Source organism: Pteropus vampyrus, unplaced genomic scaffold, assembly GCF_000151845.1.
Source record: "Pteropus vampyrus isolate Shadow unplaced genomic scaffold, Pvam_2.0 Scaffold75, whole genome shotgun sequence".
Taxonomy (NCBI): Eukaryota; Metazoa; Chordata; class Mammalia; order Chiroptera; family Pteropodidae; genus Pteropus; species Pteropus vampyrus.
The window spans coordinates 705,298-726,243 of record NW_011888856.1 but is presented as its reverse complement, the minus strand read 5'-3'; the positions used below and the strand labels follow the sequence as shown (position 1 = coordinate 726,243).

At 39.7% G+C, this 20,946-nt stretch overlaps 1 protein-coding gene across 1 annotated transcript in view; it reads left to right on the top strand.

The window, feature by feature from the left end:
• PDE1C (phosphodiesterase 1C) overlaps nucleotides 1-20,946 on the top strand; it is a 249,684-nt gene that overhangs the window by 186,592 nt on the left and 42,146 nt on the right. Inside the window, exons 12-15 of the mRNA XM_023532039.1 lie at nucleotides 2,685-2,805; nucleotides 4,304-4,479; nucleotides 9,903-10,109; nucleotides 15,896-15,973. Of these exons, the coding sequence (XP_023387807.1) occupies nucleotides 2,685-2,805; nucleotides 4,304-4,479; nucleotides 9,903-10,109; nucleotides 15,896-15,973 (582 nt within the window). The remainder of the gene's footprint in view (nucleotides 1-2,684; nucleotides 2,806-4,303; nucleotides 4,480-9,902; nucleotides 10,110-15,895; nucleotides 15,974-20,946) is intronic.

The following is a 20,946-nucleotide window of genomic DNA, read 5'->3' as shown; positions in this document are numbered from 1 at the left end:
AAAAAAAAAAAAAAAAAACCAAAGACAAAATATACCTGGCATTTGCTCTCAAAGGCGTTGAACCAGTATTGATTGGGTGGTGGTCAAGATGTCATGAAACAAAATTTTTTAGATGCTAAGGTAGAATTTTGTACCTGGTATAATTGGGTACAGAACAGAGCATATGAACTGTTAGACCCAGAAAGACTTGTTGAGGGGTGATATTTGAGTTGAGTCCTGTGAGATAAGTAAGCGGCGGCTAGGTAAATGGTGATATGTGTTAGAGGTATGTTAGGGATGGCTGGAAGGGCATTTCAGACAAGGGATTAGCATATATTAAGCAGGGAAATGTAAAACAATCAAGTATAGTCAGGGAATTACAAACAGTTCCATATGGCTGGCAGAATGGGTAAGGAGTAGAATGGAGTGAGGGACATGTTTGGAAAAAAAAAAAATCAGTTCCTTATTACATATTGCATTAAGAATAGTATGTGCTTTATACTTTCCTTTAGGAAATGAGGGCATATCTAAAGAATTTTAAGTAAGGCTAGAATCTATATATGAATTGGTGTTTTAGAATGAGAGTCAGCAAACTATAGCCTACGGACTAAATCTGGCCTACTGCTTGGTCTCGTAAATAAAGTTTTATTACAACACAGCTATGTTCATTCATTCGTATATTGTTGATGGCTGCTTTTGAACTACAGTAGCAGAGATGAGGAATTGTGATAAATATGGCCCACAAAACCTAAAATATTTACTATGTGGTCCTTTATAGAAACAGTTTGCCAGTGCCTGTCTTAGAAAGATTTCTCTGTCCGTACCATGGAGGATGAATTGGAGAGTTTCGTGTAAGGCTAGAGGCAAGGAGACCAGCTGGTTTCCTGTAATCCTGTAGGATTACAGGAAAGAGATGATGACCATTGGAGCTAAGGTAGTACAGAGACTGTCCAGGAGAGAGATGGCACACAAGATATTAAGAATCTGGCTGTATACAAAACTAAAGTAAAGGCCACAATCTAGATTAAATGGATGCGCTGTTGGGCAATTTTTAGGGCTGGCGGAAAGCTGGTGAGTTAGTTCTGGTTTGGACATGTTGAGTTTAACTTATAAGAAAAAAAGGTGAAAATAGTGTCATCAAATGCTTCAATTTCAGCTTAAAATTATACTGCAATTAAGTACAATTCAAATTTGGCTATCAGTGTTTTCTTATCAGGATGCTATTGATATTTGGTTGGGACAATTCTTGTTTTGCCAATTACATTATTGGGCGTGTAGCATTCTTCACTACCAGGCATTAAATGCCAGTATCACCTCCACCTCAGCCACTGTGAAAACCAAAAAAGCATTTGTAATTTCCAAATGCTGGTAGCATTTCCTTTGATTGGTATTTCATTTCCTTCCAATTTTCACACGGCTGCATAATGAGTTACCACCAGATCATATATTTTCTCCTGACGTGTCACAGAATACTCGGATATTTTCGAGCTGTTGAGACAGTCACTCTAGCCCAACATCAGATATCTCCCCAGCGTGGCGAGAGAAGGTACCGTTCCCTCTCCCAGTTTCCAGCTCTGTTCCTTTCAACTCTGTTTGCCCTCCCCCATTCAGATGTGTCCTCCCGTACCTCAAGCTCAGCAGATCTGAGACTGAGCCCCATCACCTTTCTCCCCAGCCACATGCTCCCCCATCGTCCCTGTTCATGTTCTGCCTTGCTGTTGGACGTCTCTGACAGATCCCACCTAGACACACAGCACCGCTTCCTGCTGTGCCCCATCTGCGCCTCTATTGCGTTTCGACTCCCAGTAGCACTGGATCCTGCCTTCCTTACCTTTCCTCTGAGCTACCGCAACTTCTAAAATGATTTTCCCAGCCTCAGCCCCTCCTGCCTTTCTCCCTTCCTGTCTGTCTTGCCAGATTAATTTCCCTAACAAAATATTTAAAACTCTTACTTTGATGCTGCTCAAAGATCTGAAGGGGCTTCTAGTGTCCATCTAAGTTCCATCCCTGAAGCCCAATACTTAGCTTCCCTCCCTGAGCTGATGATGCCTTCCCAGGCTTTTTCTACTGGACTCCAAAAGAATCCCTAAGTCCTAGTCATTCCTCAGACACTTTCCCCCATCCTTGTCACTTTGCTTATTTTACCCACTTCCCTGAGAGTGAATAGCCTTAGGGCTCAGCTCAAACCCTGCAAGGTCCATAAAGCTGTTTGCAGCCCTGTTAGTGGGAGAGGCAATATCCCCACTCCCTTACATTGCTAGGGACCTTTTTTTGGGTTTGCCTTTGGCCCTCTCCATGTACTCTAGGAGTCATTTTATTGTGTGTGCTCATTTCATCTCTCCTGTAAACTCCTAAGGGCAGGCAGTTTTTGTCATACATCTTAGTCTTTTATGCAGTGCCTATCAGAGCGTTTGTTGCATAGTGGATGCTGAATTTGTTGCATAGTGGAAGTGTTTTTTAAGCACTTTATTGAACTATCTACTAAAAAGTCATAGGAAAATTGTGTAGGAGAAATGGAGCGGACTCATGATATTCAAATTGAGGAATATATTAAATAAATAAAACTAACCTACCCTCTCCTGATTTGATCTGGAGCCCCTATGTAGATGAATTTTAAAAGATAAGACTCATCAGTTTCCATGGCGAAGTATGGAAGGGCCCAAGTTAGCGTGTGCTTTCTCTGAAGCGTTGCTATTCCTCTGCAGGTTTTATCGATTTCATCGTGGAGCCCACCTTCACCGTGCTCACGGACATGACTGAGAAGATTGTGAGTCCGTTAATTGATGAAACTTCCCAAACTGCTGGGACTGGACAGAGGCGTTCAAGGTCAGTGGAGAAGCTCTAAGGCTGGGGGTCAGGTTGGCCTCCATGAGAATCGAATTCATCTTTTGGAAGGGATGAGGGTGGTATTTCATAATGATGTTTGCTCTACCTTCTTCTTGTAAGAGAGATGTCTGCCTCTTTCTTTTCTCAGAGGAATCGAAGTTATATTATTTATACTCTCCGGGATGGCCTATAAGGAGTGACCAAGGTCTAAATCATGACTAGCAGGTACCCAGTATAGGCTCCCCATACCCCACATGCCCATTTTCTCATTTGGTGCCTTTGCTCATGGCAAGGTTAAACATCCTGATCCCATTACTTATTGGCTATGCCATCTTGGGCAAGTTGCCTCAGTTTCCCTCTCTGAGAAAACATGGATTATAAAACATATAGATTGTGGGGAAGATTAAATGAAAATTTCAATCTATGTAAAGCCCTTATAACAAGGTGCAGCACAGAAGCAGTGCCAGCTACAGCGAAGCTCACAGTCTTGATTTGTAGTACTGCTGATGGTTACTCTACACTACACCTCTCCTCCTCGTCCGTGCAAAACCTTGGGCTTCGTCATAAAGGAGAGAGGGGAGAAATGGAACGAATAGGGAAAAGAAGAGAAGAACAGGAGAAGGAGTAAGTAGAGAGAAGGGAAGGCAAGAGCAATGTTAGGACAATGGGACCCCAGGGACGTGCCGGGTGATGGACCCAGCAAGGCTGCTAATAAGGACCAGAGCCGCTGCCTGAGTCCCACAGCCCATGGCTCTGCAAATGCTGGGCTGAAACGTACTCTGCTTATCCGTCAGCCGTAGGTGTTATTCCGTGGCTTTGCATTTATGCCAGTCACTGCTTTAGCCACCTGGAATGTGTGATACTTTTCTTTAAAGTTACCTAGAAAGATGGCATTTTCTAAATTGGCAAAGTCACCCATCTTTAAAGCATAAAGTAATATTGATATTAAAAAAAGATCTCTTGCATGACGGGTCTTCAACCTGTCTTGCCTCTCTACCTTCCCCAAGGAACATAAAGAATCGCCTTAGCCTGGCCTTGGGGATCCCGGGATCAGAGGCACCTGAGTAAAAGGGGGGCAGGGCTGCAGAGAAAGAGGACTGAAGGGCAGGTAACTTGGAATAGTGGGCAGTGTGGAAGCAGGTGGATGGCTGTGGAACCAGGTTGAAGCCCGGGTTCAAATTAATTAATTTCAGAAAGTCGAAGACAGAAAATTCACATAGGGGATTCTAGTCATATTGAAGAAGAGGATACCAATCAACAAAGAAGAGATATGGGGAATATTAATACTTGGGAGACGGAAATGGTGATTTTTTCCTGCTGGAAATACAGAATTTCCCACCTGTCACATATGGAAAATAAGAATTACAAACCTTAGGACCCAGGAATTTCATGGCCGTAACTGATGAGTGCTAACCACTTCTCGTTTGGGCTTGTGCTTGGGCATACGTTGTCCAGACACTAACCCTCCTTTCTGGTGTCATTTTTTTTGTGTCCTTAGTTTGAACAGTATCAGTTCGACGGAAGCAAAGCGATCGGGTGTCAAGAGCGCCGGCTCAGAAGGAAACGCCCCGATCAACAATTCCGTCATCCCTGTTGACTACAAGAGTTTTAAAGCCACTTGGACTGAGGTGGTGCACGTCAATCGGGAGCGATGGAGGGCCAAGGTGCCCAAAGGTAACACGCTGTTGGCGAATCTTCCAGGAGACCCGTCAGGACCACTCAGCACCCCTCATAGAACAGGGCATCGTCACCCTTGATTTGCAAGTGTTGCAGATGAAACCGAATCTCAGGCTATAGATTCAAATGGCTTTTTGTTAGCACCTTACCCTCTTTTAATCGTTGGTATTTCTAAAACTCAGTGTGCGGTAGATGATGCCTCACAGCGCGGCCTTTGCGCTACATGATGAAACTCCTTTTCGTGGTGTGGAGTTTCTATAGAAGATAGATATTGTCATTTCTTGGTTTCTGCTCGACCATCTTGTCATTCTCATTTCATATCACAGGCACAATTATTAGGCCTTATTCTTTTGTTTATCTAAGCAAAGCCTGGCCAATAGCCACCTCAGCCGTTATGCCGTGACAGAAGGAGCTGTAATTTCCTTACATGCATTTTTATCTTCCTTTTGTGTTCACATTTTCTCTTCATTCGTTACTCAGACTGATATTCTGAGATGAAGGTAACTTGCAGGCACACAGCAACTTGCTGGAGCAAACATCATCAAAATTCGGATTAGAAAAGTCATGACTTTTGGTACGGTACACAAAAAAAGACTGAACTCCATGTTTCATGAAGGCTGAAATTCATTTGTCCGTACACACACTCATGTTTACAGAGCATGTACTACATGATCAGCACATACGACACACTCATACTGGGTAGCACGGGTGAGGATGCATGCCCGTAGTAAGGGCTTTGAGACTGTGATGCCTGATTCCAGGGAGGGACACGGACATGGATGACACTCAGTGGTCAGCAAGGGGTCCGCTTCCAGTGGACTCGTGGAGGCAAGCCTTTGACAGCAGTCATTTTTCACTAACATTTATCAAGTGCCTACTTTGTACCAGGCTCTGTGCTCCGTGCTCCATGCCAAGGGTGCAGAGATGAGTAATAGACATGCTTGTTGTCAAAGCTCACGGTCTCCTGGGGGGAGGGGACATTACTACAAAGTTTCTTTCAAAGGAAGCATGGGAGTTCGTTCGGTCGAGGCCTTGCCCTTGTCGCCAGCACCCACCAGGCCTGAATGACCCTCACTGCAGGCAAGGAGAGTTTTATCCCCAAACACAATGTCACCTACTTTTATCCACCCAGTGTCTGCACAAGTGGGAAGAGTGGGTGACGGGGCGGAGCATGATGGAGCAATCTTGGTCCCTCATACATCTGGGGCTGCTTCTAGTGTAGGAGAGAAGAGACCTCACTCGGAGTTGGAGTGATTCAAAGGCCAGCCACTGTGACTCATCTACAGAATCCCATTCAAATGGCTGCTCATTTCGGGTAGGGCAGAGGGTTTGTATTTCTGGTGCGTCTAAGGCATCATTGGGCCCTTATCATTTCAGAACAGATGTTGTACCCTGAGCTATAGAGGGAGCCAATGCCTCTTCCATATTTTAAAAGTAGCCTTTCACAGTTCATTCAGCTGCCTTCAATATTTAAATCCTCCCAGTTGGCAGGCATTGCAAGCAGAGATGACAGCTACTGCATCATCATCTCCAAGGAAGCACTCTTAGAATCAATTACCCTCATTACACTTGAAAACCCAATTCCCGACAACACTCAATATAAAGACGTACTTCAAAATAATTCGTTTGCAATTATCTGACTTACAAAAATTACCTTCTGAAGCTAATCACCTGGGGGACCAATAGCTAGTTTCTTTACCAGGAGAAAACTGGCCCGTTAAAAAGGGCAGGTAAATCAACAGCTAGTAATTTTAGAATCTATTAGGTATGCTGATAGTAGTATATTTAGGCTATTTCGGAAGCTCAAAAGGACTTGTCCTTAACCCTGCTTGGAGTGTCTGGGAAGGCAACTGGTGGCCAGGACTTGAAGGGTGACTGAGCTCGAACCCTGGGGAAGGCGTTATATTTAGAAATGGGGACCAAGGAGAGAGGGGTTAGACCAAGGCACAGAGCCCGGTTGTATATTTCGTGAGAGGGTAGTTTGGTCATCAGAACAAACTCCAGTTATTGGGGTAAGAGAGAATTGAATCCCTACTTGCCCTGTCTTCTTTGGCAAATTCAGGTAGATTCTTTGAGAAAATCCCACGTTGGGGATGATAATATACATCATCGTTGATGCAAAGAGCAGAAGTAATATACGTAAAGTGCTGAGGACAGAGCCTGCCCATGGTTAGTGCCTGTCAGTGCTAGCTGTTACTATTAAAAATTGGAAAAGAAAGTTAGAGGTTTGAATGCAAAGTTAAGAAGATGGTGGTAAAATAGGAAGCTATAATTATTATTTTGTAACATTTTCAACCTCCCAGTCGTGCCGTTGACTGCTGGTTTGGTGTTAAGAAAAACTAGTTCGCATCTTTTCTTTTTTTATTAGTCATCGGTTTGTACTTGATTATCCCATGGTGTTTGCTCATTGTTTTTTTGTTTTTTGTTTTTTGTTTGTTTGTTTGTTTTGTTTTGTTTTGTTTTGCCAGAAAACCCTAATTTCAAGAAAGCTTCCCTGCATAGGGCGCTTGAACATACGTTGTTATTAAAATGATCAGAAATGAGATTGGATATAAAGTCTTGGTTTTATTAACCAATTTGATTTACAAAGCTAAGTAGGCCAAATCCCATAGTTGTCAGAAAAGATGAAATCAATATTTTTTATAGCTCTTAGAGTTGAAAATAATTATTCCCCAACAAAGATGTATAGGTATAACAATTTGCAATTCTGGTCAATATCTATCAATTTCTGCTCAGTATTTCATACTTTTTAAGCCTTTTTTCCCCTGGTGTAATAATAATATGTGTTTAGGTAATAATGCTGAAATATAAATAAAAAATATATAAAAGAAAATAAAAATTACTCATAATCTCTCCAACCAGATATAATTATTGTTGAAATTCTTATGTAATTTTTTTAAGTTTGATTTGCTGTGCAGATATATAACCAAAAAATTTCCCCATAAATCGAGATCATAGTATGTTGTCATCTTGTATTTTACTTTTCTATTTCTATTTTGAGTATTTTATCTGGATACTGACTATTCTTATAAGATATAATTGATGGCTACATTGTATGTACAACCACAGTTGAACCATTTCTTTATTACTCAGCATTTTGTTTCTGGTTCTTCATTATTGTATGTAGTGTTGTTATGAACATAAAAATTCAAAAGTCCTTGAGCCTACTTCTGATTATTTTTCTAAGATAAATTTTTCGATTTGGAATGCCTCAGTCAAAGTAAATGAAAAAATTCTGAAGCTCTTGATATATATTATCAAATTTCTCCCTGGAATTTGTTTTAACCGGTGTTCTTTCCCAGTAGTGAGAGTGCCTATTTCCCTATATTTTTCCCCTTTCATTTTTTATTAGGATGTTTATATTTTTGTTATTGATTTATAATCACTTTATGTATTAAGGATGGCAATTCTTCAGTTGACAAAGTATCTTGCAATTCTGTCCTACCCCATTTTGTCATATGCCTTTTAAGGCCTTTTTAAAATACATCTTATTTTTATTTTGCTAGAGATTACTATTACATTTTTACTGAATTATGTTCCTATCAATAAAAATATGAAACAGTGTGTAGTGATACTCTTTTGCAAATGCTGAGAAATCTATTGAATTTTTACTTATTTCCTCCATATTCACTCAGTTTTTATTGAAATAATATGAGATTTTTGGTCTAGGTGATTATTAGTAAGTTATTCTATAATTAATTCATTCTTTAATATTATTTTTAATATTTGCATCATTTTATATCTAACTTGACAATTATTTTTTAACACTAAGATTTACTAGTTTTCTTGTCAATCATTAACATATTTTCTTCATTCTTGGGTTTTTAATATGATTGAATTTTTCTGTCAGCTGGAGCATTTCTTTGGTGAATATTTTTAGAAAGGTTCTGTGGGAACACCATCTGATTCCTTAGCTGTCTAGAAGTCTCTTCTATTGTTCTTGTATATAACTGAGAGTTGACTATTTAAAAGTCATATAGGATTTTGGTTGTTTTTTTCAGTTAGTCAGTTTCTGTCTTTTTCTTTCTCGCTGTTTGTAAGTAGTTTAAGTAGGCATTTCAGAAAATTATATCAAGGGATAACTAGCCCAACACCATTTTAACGAAGAGCCTATAGAATCATTATTCAGAAAGGCAATTAAATGTAGAAACCAGTGTATTTCTCCAAACCTTCACAGACATTCGGTGTGGGCTAGAACTTGCTCTTAGAGGAATGTAGCTTGTGGATCATGAGAGCTCTGTTCTACCTAAACTCTTTAGTTGCTTGCTTTTGGCCATTTCATAGTGAGTCACATCAGCACAGATAGTCTGAAGTAGAAAGCAAAAGGGAATGGCATGGGGCTCCACGTTTGCTTTCTGCTAGTCTAGAAGCCTAAGAGTGCCAAGGATGTTCACTCGAAGACCTGAAAAGTTAATTTTCTGTATGTATGCCATCATCGGGACCTGTTGGCACTTATTAAATGTGCTCTCACACTTTTTCTAATTGTAGGAAAATTTTATGTATATTAATATAAAATATAAACAGCTACCTCTTGTTGATTTATTTTCTTTTTTTCTTATTAATCTGGTTGCTTGTTTTTTTTTCCTCCTCCTTTTCAGTGGTACCGCTTTGAGTGCCGATGGTTGATCATAGCATTATCAGATGTTTCAGAAATATGAGGAGGAGAAGGAAGTAGAGTAGAGAGGTCGAAGGTGGCATTGCAGAGCCACCCATGGGAGCGTGTTTGTTGCAGGGAAAGGATTCTAATGGTGGGGCCGGCTCATACTGAAGTCGATTATGATGTCATAAGAGCTAACATTTGTTAATTTAAATATTAATTGCCTGCTATCAGCTGTAATTGAGCAAAAACAGATTTGCTTCTGCAATGTACCCCTCTCCCCATTTTTAGTTTTTGCTAGGTTTCCCATAGAAAATTGGTCTGACAGTTGTCAAATGAATTTTTCTTGCTCAGATAACATTTTATGCTCTTTTGTAGCAAACCAGTCTTTAACACTTTCAGTTTGTAGTCAAAATTATTTTTAACTGGGGGATATTTTGAATGTTGAAAGTTTGCCACAGATTCAGTGGGGGTTCTGGGAGGGCCTTATAACCCGAGTATGAATGAATTCCCCTCCCTGTGCCTCAGTTTCCCTCTGTGCGTAGTAAGACCAGTCATCTTTTTCCTCACCTGCCCCCTCTTCTAACCCACTCTTCAGAAACGACATCACCATAACCCAGTTTTCTGTGCGTCCTGAATATAAATGCCCATCTGACTTGAATTAGCCAAAAATAAACCCAAAACACTCAGCAGACACCTTAGGTTATTTCAGTGTATTAATGACCAGTGTCAATAATCGGTTTTGCTCAAAAGAGGCAATTCTTCTAACGGCGTGACCTCTTTTGATCTTTTCTATGCCGTCCCTAACTTACCACGGACACAGAGGAGAAGGCCAAGAAGGAAGCGGAGGAGAAGGCTCGCCTGGCTGCGGAAGAGAAGCAAAAAGAAATGGAAGCCAAAAAGCAAGCTGAGGAAGATGCATCAGGCAAAGCTCCGAGTCAAGTCGGTGGAACACGCCCAAACAAAAGCGACAACCCTCGTGGGAAAAACTCCAAAGCCGGGAAGTCATCAGGAGAAAAGCAACAGAATGGTGAGTGGACTCGCCCCGGGGAGGGGCTCTTCTTGGGGTGATGAGTGAGAATGGGCAGTTGGCTGTACGTATGAGGACAGCTCCCAGCGCGGGGCTTCCCCGGCTGTCCAGCTGCTGCTGATCCCACCTCCCCAGGCTGTGAATCCCATCAAGATCCCATCAGAAGCAGCCAGAAGCACGCCGGGGCCACTCTCTCTGGGGGACATTTGTTCCTTTTGGGCCCTTTCCGATTGTTCTGGAGACTGACCAGTGCTGCTTGCTCACTAGGGAAGTTACTGTGAACCATCCCAGTGTGTTCCTGAGTGCTCACTGCATGACTGGGTGATCGGAAAGTTGGTCTCCCATATTCACTATCCCCCCGGCAGGGCTGGTAACACCCATTCTGCAGTGTGTGTCCACCTGTATGTGAGTACATACGTTAGGGTAAGCACCTAGCCCAGCTTGCCGGAGACGGAGGGGTTTCCTGGGATTCAGGAAAACCAGAACAGTTTCAGGCAAACTGGGATGAGCTGGTCACTGCAGCGTGCATATAGTTGGTGATTTCTTATATTTAATGCAGCAAGTGTTTATTGATTAACAACTCTGTGCTAACCGCTGTGCTTGGCACTAGGGATTTAGAAAATGGAACAGCCACAAGAAGTCTACCATTTAATAGACATCTTTAGAGGTAATTTTAGGACAATGTGAGCAAGTAACAGTAGTGGCATGGCAGTTGAATTCCCAAGAGACATTGGCTTTGTTGGGTCTGAGGATCGCGCAGTGGGGCGAATGTCAAGGAAGCCTTCAAGAGAGGGGATGTCTTTACTGGGTTTTAAGTCCTGACATTTGCAGGTTGGGTGGGAGACAGGGATGCCTCAGCCAGTGAGAACAAGGTGAGCTAAAGGATGTGGAATCGGTCATCTTGTTTAGGGAAGGGCAGGAAACTCAGTCCCTGGAACTAGCAAGTGCCGAGTTGTGGCAAAGGAGTTTTGCAATCAAACATGCCTGGGTTCATGTCAACTTCTCGGTGGCCTTGGCCATGTTACTTAACCATCCACTCTGTCTGTAAAATGTGCATGGGCCACATGAGAGCTTCCAATAATTATAATAGCAAAATGATGACAATAAAACAAATAGCATTTATTAACTATATGCCAGATGCGATTTTGAGTTTTCTTTTTACATATACTGTCTTACCTGCCTGGTAGGGGCAGGTGCTCCAGCTATTATTGTACACAGTCTGGGAATGAAAAATGTGTAGAAAATGATTAGCGTCATCCTCTCCAATTATTTTTACAATTAACATATATAAACGTAAAACCAGAAAACAATATTTTAATATATATTAATGATAATATACCACGTTCCAAGGATATTGCATAAACTTCCTCAGGTGGCTCCACGGCCACCCCAGCAGGCAGGAAAGGCTGTCATTCAACGCATCCAGCCCCTCAGCAGCCTGGTCCCAGAGGCTGCTCGGGACTAGTTTGTTTTCTGTTCAAGTGCATCGTAGTCCAGAAAATATGTTCCGTTTAATAGGAATTTATGATACACCTGTCGGAGTTTTACAGTCATGCAGAATACTCCTTTTCTCCCCTCCCTGAGGTCAGAATGAATTAAGAGAGAGAAACCAGACTCAGAAATTTCATGATTGAAGTGTTAGCTCCACTGTAGCTGGAGCAGAGTCGGAAAATGTGGACTTGGTCTGCTGAGCACATGTGCTTCTTCGCATGTCTGCCCTGAACGGAGCTTAGCCAAGCAGACCCTGGCAGAGCAGGCGGGCTCAGAACTCGCCCCCTCACACCCTCCCGAGCACCCCAGCAGACTGCTTCTTGGGTGACAGGAAAGGTGTGCATCTTCTGGAAAACACATCTCAAAGGGGGCTGGGGGCTGGGGAAATGGGTGACTGGGCTGAGCTGTGCGTATCCAACTCTTCCTTTCAGATGAGTGAGTTTCTCTCCGTCCCAATGGAGGAGTAGGTCAGGGCTGGTGAGCAAGGCAAGACGTGCTTCTTCCCTACTTTTTTCCCTTTAGGAGAGTGGCTTAAAAATGTCTTTTCCTTAATAAAGATAGTCGCTATAATCATTAGCGTTTACTGAATGTTTAACATGTATGTGCCAGACATCATACGTGAGATTTCACCTACACTAAACCATTTAAAAGTCCTAACAACTCTGTGAGGTAGATACTCTCATCCCCGTTCTGCAGATGACGAAATAGGGATCGACAGGTTGGCTCACTTGCGTAAGGGCAAGCAACCACTAAGTAGAGATTTCAGGTCACATTCAGGTCTGTGCAAGTCTAGGTTCTATACTCCATAACCAGCATGTTCCTATTATTTGCAAGTTTCAGTGCTGTTGGGGAGAGTAGGAAATTGGAGAGATATTGAGACTTGGCTCCTGTCCACAAGAAGCTTATAATCTGTGTATCCCGGGGGTTGGAACACTCTGTTAGGGACCAGATAGCAACTATTTCAGGCTTTGTAGGGCACGCAGTTTCTGTTGCAATGACTTAACACTGCCATTTTAGTGTGCAAACAGCTCCAGATATTATGTAAACAAGTGAGCGTGGCTGAGTTCCAGTAAAATTTTATGGAAATTAAAATTTGAATTCTATATAATTTTCACATGTCATGAAATATTCTTTTTTTCCCTCCAACCATTTAACAATGTGAAAAACATGCTCAGTTTGTGGGCCATATAAAACCAGGCAGTGGGGCCAGGTTTGGCCCAAGGGAGATTTGCCAACCCCTCGACTGGTCAGGGAGAGAAACCAAGGAACACAAATGTGCCAGTCACAAAGTGCATTATAAAGTCTATGAGACGGGTATAAACAAGTACCCAGAGAGAGCAGAGGTGGCAATAATTTATTTTAAAGATGATTGGGGGAGCCTGAAAGAAACGAAGCGGGAGCCTGAGTCTTCAGCTAGGCTGGGTTGATTTTACAACTCTGTTTATTTCCCAGAGTAAGCAGTAGCCTACCATTTCCCTTAAAAAATTAAGTATTAAATGAGAGGTGGGAAAAGAAATCAATTTAGAGCAATAATCAGAAAGGCTAATGGTGGATCGGGACTGTGTTACAGCAGCCTAATTAAAATGATTTATAACTGCACCAAAAAGCTCTTTCGTTTCCCCCTGTTTATTGAATCACAGCTCGCATCGACCATTGCTCCATATACAACCCATGGGAAATTACCTAATAGGTTCTGTGCAAGGAACATCGTCAGACAAGTGCGTGCCGCTTTCCCGGCATCCTCTCTGTGGCTGCCCAAGGCATTTCCAGGTCAGAGCTGAAGGACACTAGTTAACTGGGGTTCTAGGGCTTTGGTCCCCTGTCAGCAATGATGGGATCTCCTAAACTTTGGTCTCCATCAAGACACTCCCTCCCTCAGCCTCCCCAGCCCTGACTGAGGAGAAGGCAGGCTGCCACGGGCTGCTAGCTGGCATCTGGCAATGGAAGCACTCCTGCTGACTTCTGGAAGAAGACATCCTTGTCTTGTTGCAGCTGCGGGTAAAGCTCCAGTCCAGGGCAAAATAGAGGGCTTAATGTAGTGTTCATTAGGGATATGAAGGCTCATTTCATAAAGAAAGGTCATTTTTCTGCCAGGAATTAGTTGACTACAGGCCTCAAGATCCTCAGGTTCATCTCTGCCATCCTTAAAACAGGGAAAAGCCGGTATTGGGACTGTTTCATGGTGACGCCAGGAGAATTCATCTATTTTGACCAAAGTACTGTGTCCTTCACTTAAACTCCTCCTGCTTGTACCCTGGCCAGAGTCGACTGCTCTTCTCCCGATCTCTCCAGCAGTGCATCTCATCAGAATTAAGAATAAGGGAAAATTTGGAGAGTTTATTGATTCCTAACTTAGCTTAGGATTTGTCAAATTCCATTAAAAGTACTTACTTTGCAGAATACATCACGGCCCCCAAAGGGTCTTGAATTATCCTCAGACAACCATTTATAAATCTTTAGGCCAAAGGCCTTTAGAAATGGCAACAGTCGAGAGAGGCTTGAAATCTGAAATGTGAGCTTTACAGAGAACTTGCAAAATACAGTAAGTAGTTGAGAGCTTGGTCTCTAGAATCAGACCTATTGGTGTATATTGTGATACATTACTTTATCTAAACTTTAGTTTCCATACTCATAAAATGGAGTTGATACGAGCTTTACATCAATTCTCTACAAGTCAATTTAAGCAAAATCATTTTGCTTAAAATCACTTTGCCACATGCAAGATTAGGGGCAGGGGTAGGCCGGGGCAGTGTATGAAAAAAGGCTTTGGCAACCCACTGCACTCAACACAACTGGGCTGACCAGTGTGGGACAAACTCAAACTTAGAAAACAGTCTTAATCATTTTGTGTTTTCTTCATCAAATTGATCATTTAGTGAATTAACTTTTGATGAATTTGTCTCCTTTCAATATAGTACCTTCATAATGGGGTTTTTAAAAGAATTTAATGAAATGATACATACAAAGCATTTAGCACACTCTCTGGTACAAAAAAAGCAAAGTAAAATATATCTTGAGCCTTGCTTGCTACTTCTTAGTTACAATTATTATTAGGATCTTTTTGCTTCAGTAAGTACCAGTATTTTAGTAGTAATCTGTTCTTGGTTTTATGCAGGCTTAAAAGAAAGATACACTTTTAGTAATTGGTAAGAAAAATATCCAAAACTTGAAAATAATTCCATGTTCTTTCAATATCACACTGGCATATTGTTGAACAGACCTGCCCAGGGATTATTTATCTTAGGCCGGGGTCCGAAGAATTTTCCTGTGAAGTAAATATTCCTGGCTTTGCGCATGTCTGTTGCAACTATTCAACTCTGCCATTGCAGCATGAAAGCAGCCATGACAGTATATAAATAAATGGGTGTGGCTAGGTTTCAATAAAGCTTTATTTACAAAACAGGTAGCAGGCCAGATATGCTTAGGGGCCATAGTTTGCTGACCCCTACTCTAGGAGAACATGACTTTGTTTAACTTTGTCATTTATTATATGACTCAAGCCCAGGTACTGCGAATTTATATGCTAACTTGTAGATTTTTAACTGGTAGAGGAGATAACCCCCGTGGTTATGGTTTTATTGCCTTGCAGGATGTGACCAGTTTTGTCTCTAACCTAACAATCTTATTTTAACATATTTCTAAAATACCTACAAATACCCAGTTCCTTAAATACTCCTGGAACCATTCTTACTATCTCACTCATTCCCTCATAAATGAACCGAGTTTTTTGACGTGTTCATTCTACATTTGCATGCATAGTATTTTTTAACTTTTACAAATTACATTTTGACAAGCTCCTTAATTAGGCCATTTATGGCTGTTTTAGAATGATGACGAGTCATTGAGTAATCTAGTGATGTGTGAGATGCCACATTCAATACTTTAAGTTCATTTTTGTATATATTATGCCTATAAAGTAGATATTAATATGCCCATTTCACGGATAAGGAGACTAAGGCACGTAACAGTTAAATAGCTATTAACTGATATAACTTACATTTAATCTAGGCTTTTCCTCACTCCATAGCCTAATGGTAATGTTGAACTGCTTTTCTTGAATTACCATTGACTTAAGTACAACCTTGTTGAACAGAAACTTTCAGTTCTTATTTCCAGATCATAATCCAATATCCAGGACCTAATATGTGGTTAAAGGATATTTATGCTCAGACATGTACCCCATTGTGACTAAAATTATGCTGTATTTTTTTTTTTTTACCTTGACAGATTTAAAGATATTTATAACTACCTCCTAGGTGTCTACATATACTGTTTGTCATGTTTATTACTTTCAGGTGACTTGAAAGATGGTAAAAATAAAGCAGACAAGAAGGATCAATCTAATGTCGGAAATGATTCAAAGAAAACAGATGGTAAGAGCATAATTCTCATTTCATTTTTCCATAAAATGTGCAATTTAATGCAAGCTTGTTAGAGTTCTACCTAAAATTGAAATCATGGTTATTAATATGTTCTTACATTATACCCTGAAAAAACACTTCACTACATTTAAAGAGTACTGTTATCACTTTTTCAATAATTTACAAATTATTGTTGTATCGCTTCCCCTCCACCATATGTTCTCCATCACAAATGCATTCTATGCTTTTTTTTTTTTCACTGATGTTTTTCATTGTAAACTTTACAAAAAGTTGATTCCGGACTTGCTGATTCTAATGGAATAGAATATGAGCCTTCAATCATGAATTGTGTGGTATCAGTGGGAAATGTTTCATGTTTTCAGTTTTCACATTTTTTACCTTTAATGAGTATTACTTTCAGTGAAAACAAAAACAGAAGTCTATGCAGTGTTATCATTATGTTGGGAGACCCACGTACGGGAAAACTTACATAGCTTTAGAATACAAGATGACAACCCAAACCATTTAGACCAAATCTCCTTTACAATGTGCTCCATGAGCACTTGTTTTACTCTCCAGAAACAACATCCTACTCTTTCCGAATCCTGAAAGTTCAAATGATATTACCCTCCAACCTTTGGACTATCAGATTGAGAAAACTGCTTTTGCTTTTTATATAAATCTCCTGTTTCAGTTGTAACACGGGCTCGTTTCTAGTTATTCCCGTCATACATATACATGATATTAAACTAAAAATGAAAGTTTTCAGGGAGTAGTTTTCTTTAGGGTCTCGGCTTTTGGAATCACATCTCCCTGGAGACATCGTATTGGATGCTAGGCTATTGTTTGGATAGTTTGGTTATAATGCCATTGGAGAACAAGTGCTGGGTAGTCAAGTTGAGGAGTAAGAAGACATTTGAACACAGCTCCTCACGTGCACACTCATATACATAAAATCAGTTCTCAAAACTTTTCTTTAAGATCATTCAAATAATTGACTCCACGTGTCTTATCATGTAATATCTCGAGAACATACAAGTGCAATTTTTCATCAAATTGTTTGATGAAAAATAGAAACCATTTACCTAGTAAATATACCCTCTTCGAATTATTATGGCTAAGATGTGAATTACACAGAGATAATATAGAATTCAAATGACAGTCTCTTACCCAGATGCTGTTATGTGTAAGGTTTGTTTGAATACATTTTTGCTGGACATCATTAGAGCCAAGTCAAGATAACGCAAGTGAGCAAATACACAGTAGAGGAGAATGGTGTTAGCTATAAACCCATTGCCTGGACACTGGGTTTATTCTGTGTCCAGTGACTTGGCTCATCTGAATTCCTATAGCAGAAAAGCCCAGAATAAACTGAGTCCCAAATCTTTAATATGGGGTATTGAATCTTGTCGCATTTTTGTATTGTGCTACAAATATCTGTTATAATATTGTCGTGTGGGCATTGGGATTTTTTTTATCTTCATTAAGCACTTTTATTTTACTTGTGCCCTTTTTAACTGAATTGCCCCCAAGTACTTAAAGTAATTATCGAGATTTTATGTGTGTGTGTGGGAGGAGGAAAATGTGATGGAATAGATATTATGTTCCATTATACAATTAAGTGTAAGGCTTGATTTTTTAGTAATTCTTGAGCCCATGGGACAGTGAACGAGATTCAATAAATAAAGATGAGACATTTTCTAACATCTATCCATTTTTCCCTTTATAATTGCAACCATTCACTGCTTCAGTTGGGGTCTGGTGTGTCCATTTACTTGCAAGTTTGTACACAAACTTGGGCATGAGCAACTCTGTATTTTTATTTCATTGGTGCACTAACATGACATCAGTCATTATCTCTGCTTTGGCGTTATTGGGACTTAGACCATTGGGCTTTAGTTACTTGTGTTTTCTTAGCCCCAAATCTTTACCAAGACTAAAGCTAATTCTTGGTGGCATGAAATGGAAGAGAGTTTGATCAGTTTCACCTACCCCTTCCCCTTTGGTCATCAAATATCTTTACTTTAGAAAAATTTAAAAATGATACATAGATTAGTAGATTGATTATTAAAAACTGTATAGTAACAACCAGATACATTTTTGAACATTTCCTTTTAACAGATTCTGTTACATCCAATGACCAAAGAAAGTCAATTTAGCTATTTTTGATGCCCCCCAACCCCTAATCTAACCCTCAGAAACCAATATGACCAGTTCCACCTAATTTTTGAGAAGGCATTTCTAAGTACAACTCAGCGCCCAGCGTGATTAAGCCCACTCTGGTTGGAAGTTTCAACATCGTATGCATTCGGAAAGAAATTCAATGGAAACTGGACCAGAGTTGATTATTCCCAAACTCCAGTGAGCTGGGGCACACAGAGTGGGAAGGAGCATGTACTGCAGTTGTACGTTATCTCTGTCAGGCTGCTGGGGTACTGTTTGGTACCCCAGTTAAAAAGGACACCAAGATCTGGGTGTCTGAGCCAAGATTCTCCCAGGATCTAAACTTTTACATTGTCATTGGGAGACTTGTGTGTTACCAGATGAGTGAATCATTTTCAGTGTGTTTTTAGTCCTATTTGAAATACCCCAGTCTCTTGGACCTGCCATATTTTTTTTAGTTGCCTTAAAATATGAACCTGCCCTTAACTTTACATGATTACATTAACAGAGCAATGAAATCATCACTATTCATGGCTTTCAAAAGATTGTTTTTAATCAGGCCTGGCAGAGTTATTTGTTAAGTCACAGGGAGGGAGTTTAGCAGGAATTTCTCGTTTATTGAATGTTTGCGAATTGAAATATTTAAAGATGTTGGTTCATGAAATTTAAAAATCAGTTAAAGAATGGAAAGAGTGGACGAAAGATAATCTGTAGAACATCTTCTTCTGTCAAAGAGGTCTAACAAAGTTTAGGTTTACCCTTCCACTTGAAACCTTCAAGAAAAAAAGAAAACGTGTGGAAGAATGGTTTTCAAGCTAGTGGACATTATGAAATTAAGGAAAAAATGAAGTGAGCCCTACAGTTTCCCCACCTTTACTGTCCTGAGAAGGTTTCCAGGCAGTAGAGGGAAGAAGAGCCCAGGCAGACCTGAGGGACTCTTTGAGTTGAGGAGTCGAATAAGGATCCAGGGAGAGCAAGGTGGCTACAGTTAACAGGATACAGTACCTGAGAGGAGAGAGCTGCAGAGAGAGAGAACTCCAGAGATCTGAAGAGTTTTCGTCAGAGTACTATTTGACCTGTACAATGAGGAAACTACCTGAGACCACAAAGGAACCATTTGGGAGGATTAGGAGAAATAGTCCTGATGTTCACATTTCACATAGGGCAGGAAAAGTGCCTATTTCTGTTAGCCAGACTTGAATACCTTGAAGGCAAATGGGTGGAATACTTATGATCGTCTTGACTTAGTAGTGGGGGACAATCGGCATGGGATAAATGCTGCTTTGATCTAACCTAACAAATCTTAAACAAAACACAAAAGGATCAAAGTGTTTCCAAAGAACTGCATCCCAGAATAAAGTTCACAGATATATAATACAAAACATGCAGTACTCAATAAGGTAGAATTTACAATATCTAACATTCCAAAAATTACTAAAAGTGCAAAGAGAGAAAAAAATGCTACCCTATAAAAAAGGGGAAAATACCAACCAATTGAAACAAACCCAGAATTGAAAGAGATGTTACAACTAGCAAATAAAAACATTAAAACAGTTTTTATAACTATAGCCTGTATTTTCAGAAGTTGAGTAGAGACATGAAAGATATAAAAAAAAACAAAATCAAATTTCTGGAGGTGAAAACTACACAGTGTCTTATAGGAAAAATACAGTGGATGATATTAACCAAATAATATTGTCTGAGATTAATGGTAAATACACTGGGTGAGATGAGATATTGTAGAAGAAAAGAGTAGTGAAAAGTTAGCAATACAAACTATCCAAAATGAAATACAGAAAAAAAGAGAATAAAAATTATTGTAATGAGCATCAGTGAGTTCTAAGACATTTTAAAGCAGCCTAATGTATGTGTAACTGGAGTCTGTGAAATAAGAGAGAAAGGAGGAAAAAAAATATTTGATGAAATAATGGCTAAAATTTTACCAAATGATGAAAACTGTAAATCCATAGACTGAAGATTAATAAAGTCCAAGCACAAGAAATATGTAGGAAATTACACCAAGCATATCATAATGAAATTACTTAAAACCAGTGATTAAGAGAAAAATTTTAAAACAGCTGGAGAAAAAAATTGCATGTTTACAGATGAACAAAGATAAAGATAACTATAGATTTCTTACTAGAAACAATTAAGTAGGGGACAATGAACAATATTTTTAAAGTGTTAAAAAAAAAATAAAGAATTTTATACCCAGAAAAAATATCTTTCATATATTAAAAACTGAAAGAACTCATCACCAGTAGATGCACACCACAAGAAATGTTAAAGAAAGGCAGAAATATAACTATCCTAGATGGAAAGATGGATCTGCACAAATGAATGAGGAGCACTAAAAATGGAAACAAGAAGGATAAATATACAAGACTTTTCTTATGATTTAAATCTCTTAAAGATAATTGGCTATTTGAACAAAATAATAATATCATTTGGTTTATAACATATAAAAAACTAAACTAAAATATATGACAAGCATAAAAGCTGGGAGGGAAGAAATAGAAGTATACTATTGTAAAGTTTTAATACTTATACATGAAGTAGTATAATATCCTTTGGAGATAATTTGAGATAAATTAAGAGCATGTACTATAAACTAAAGCAATTACTGAAATGATGAAACAAAGACATAAAACTAATAAGCCAACAAAAGAGATAAAATGGAATCATAAAAATAATTAATGCAAAAGAAGGTAGAAAAATAAGAAGGGAACAAAGAACAGATGAGACAAATAGGAAACAACTAACAAGATTATAGACTCAAAACTAAGCATATCACAGTTATCATATTAAATAAAAATGGTCTA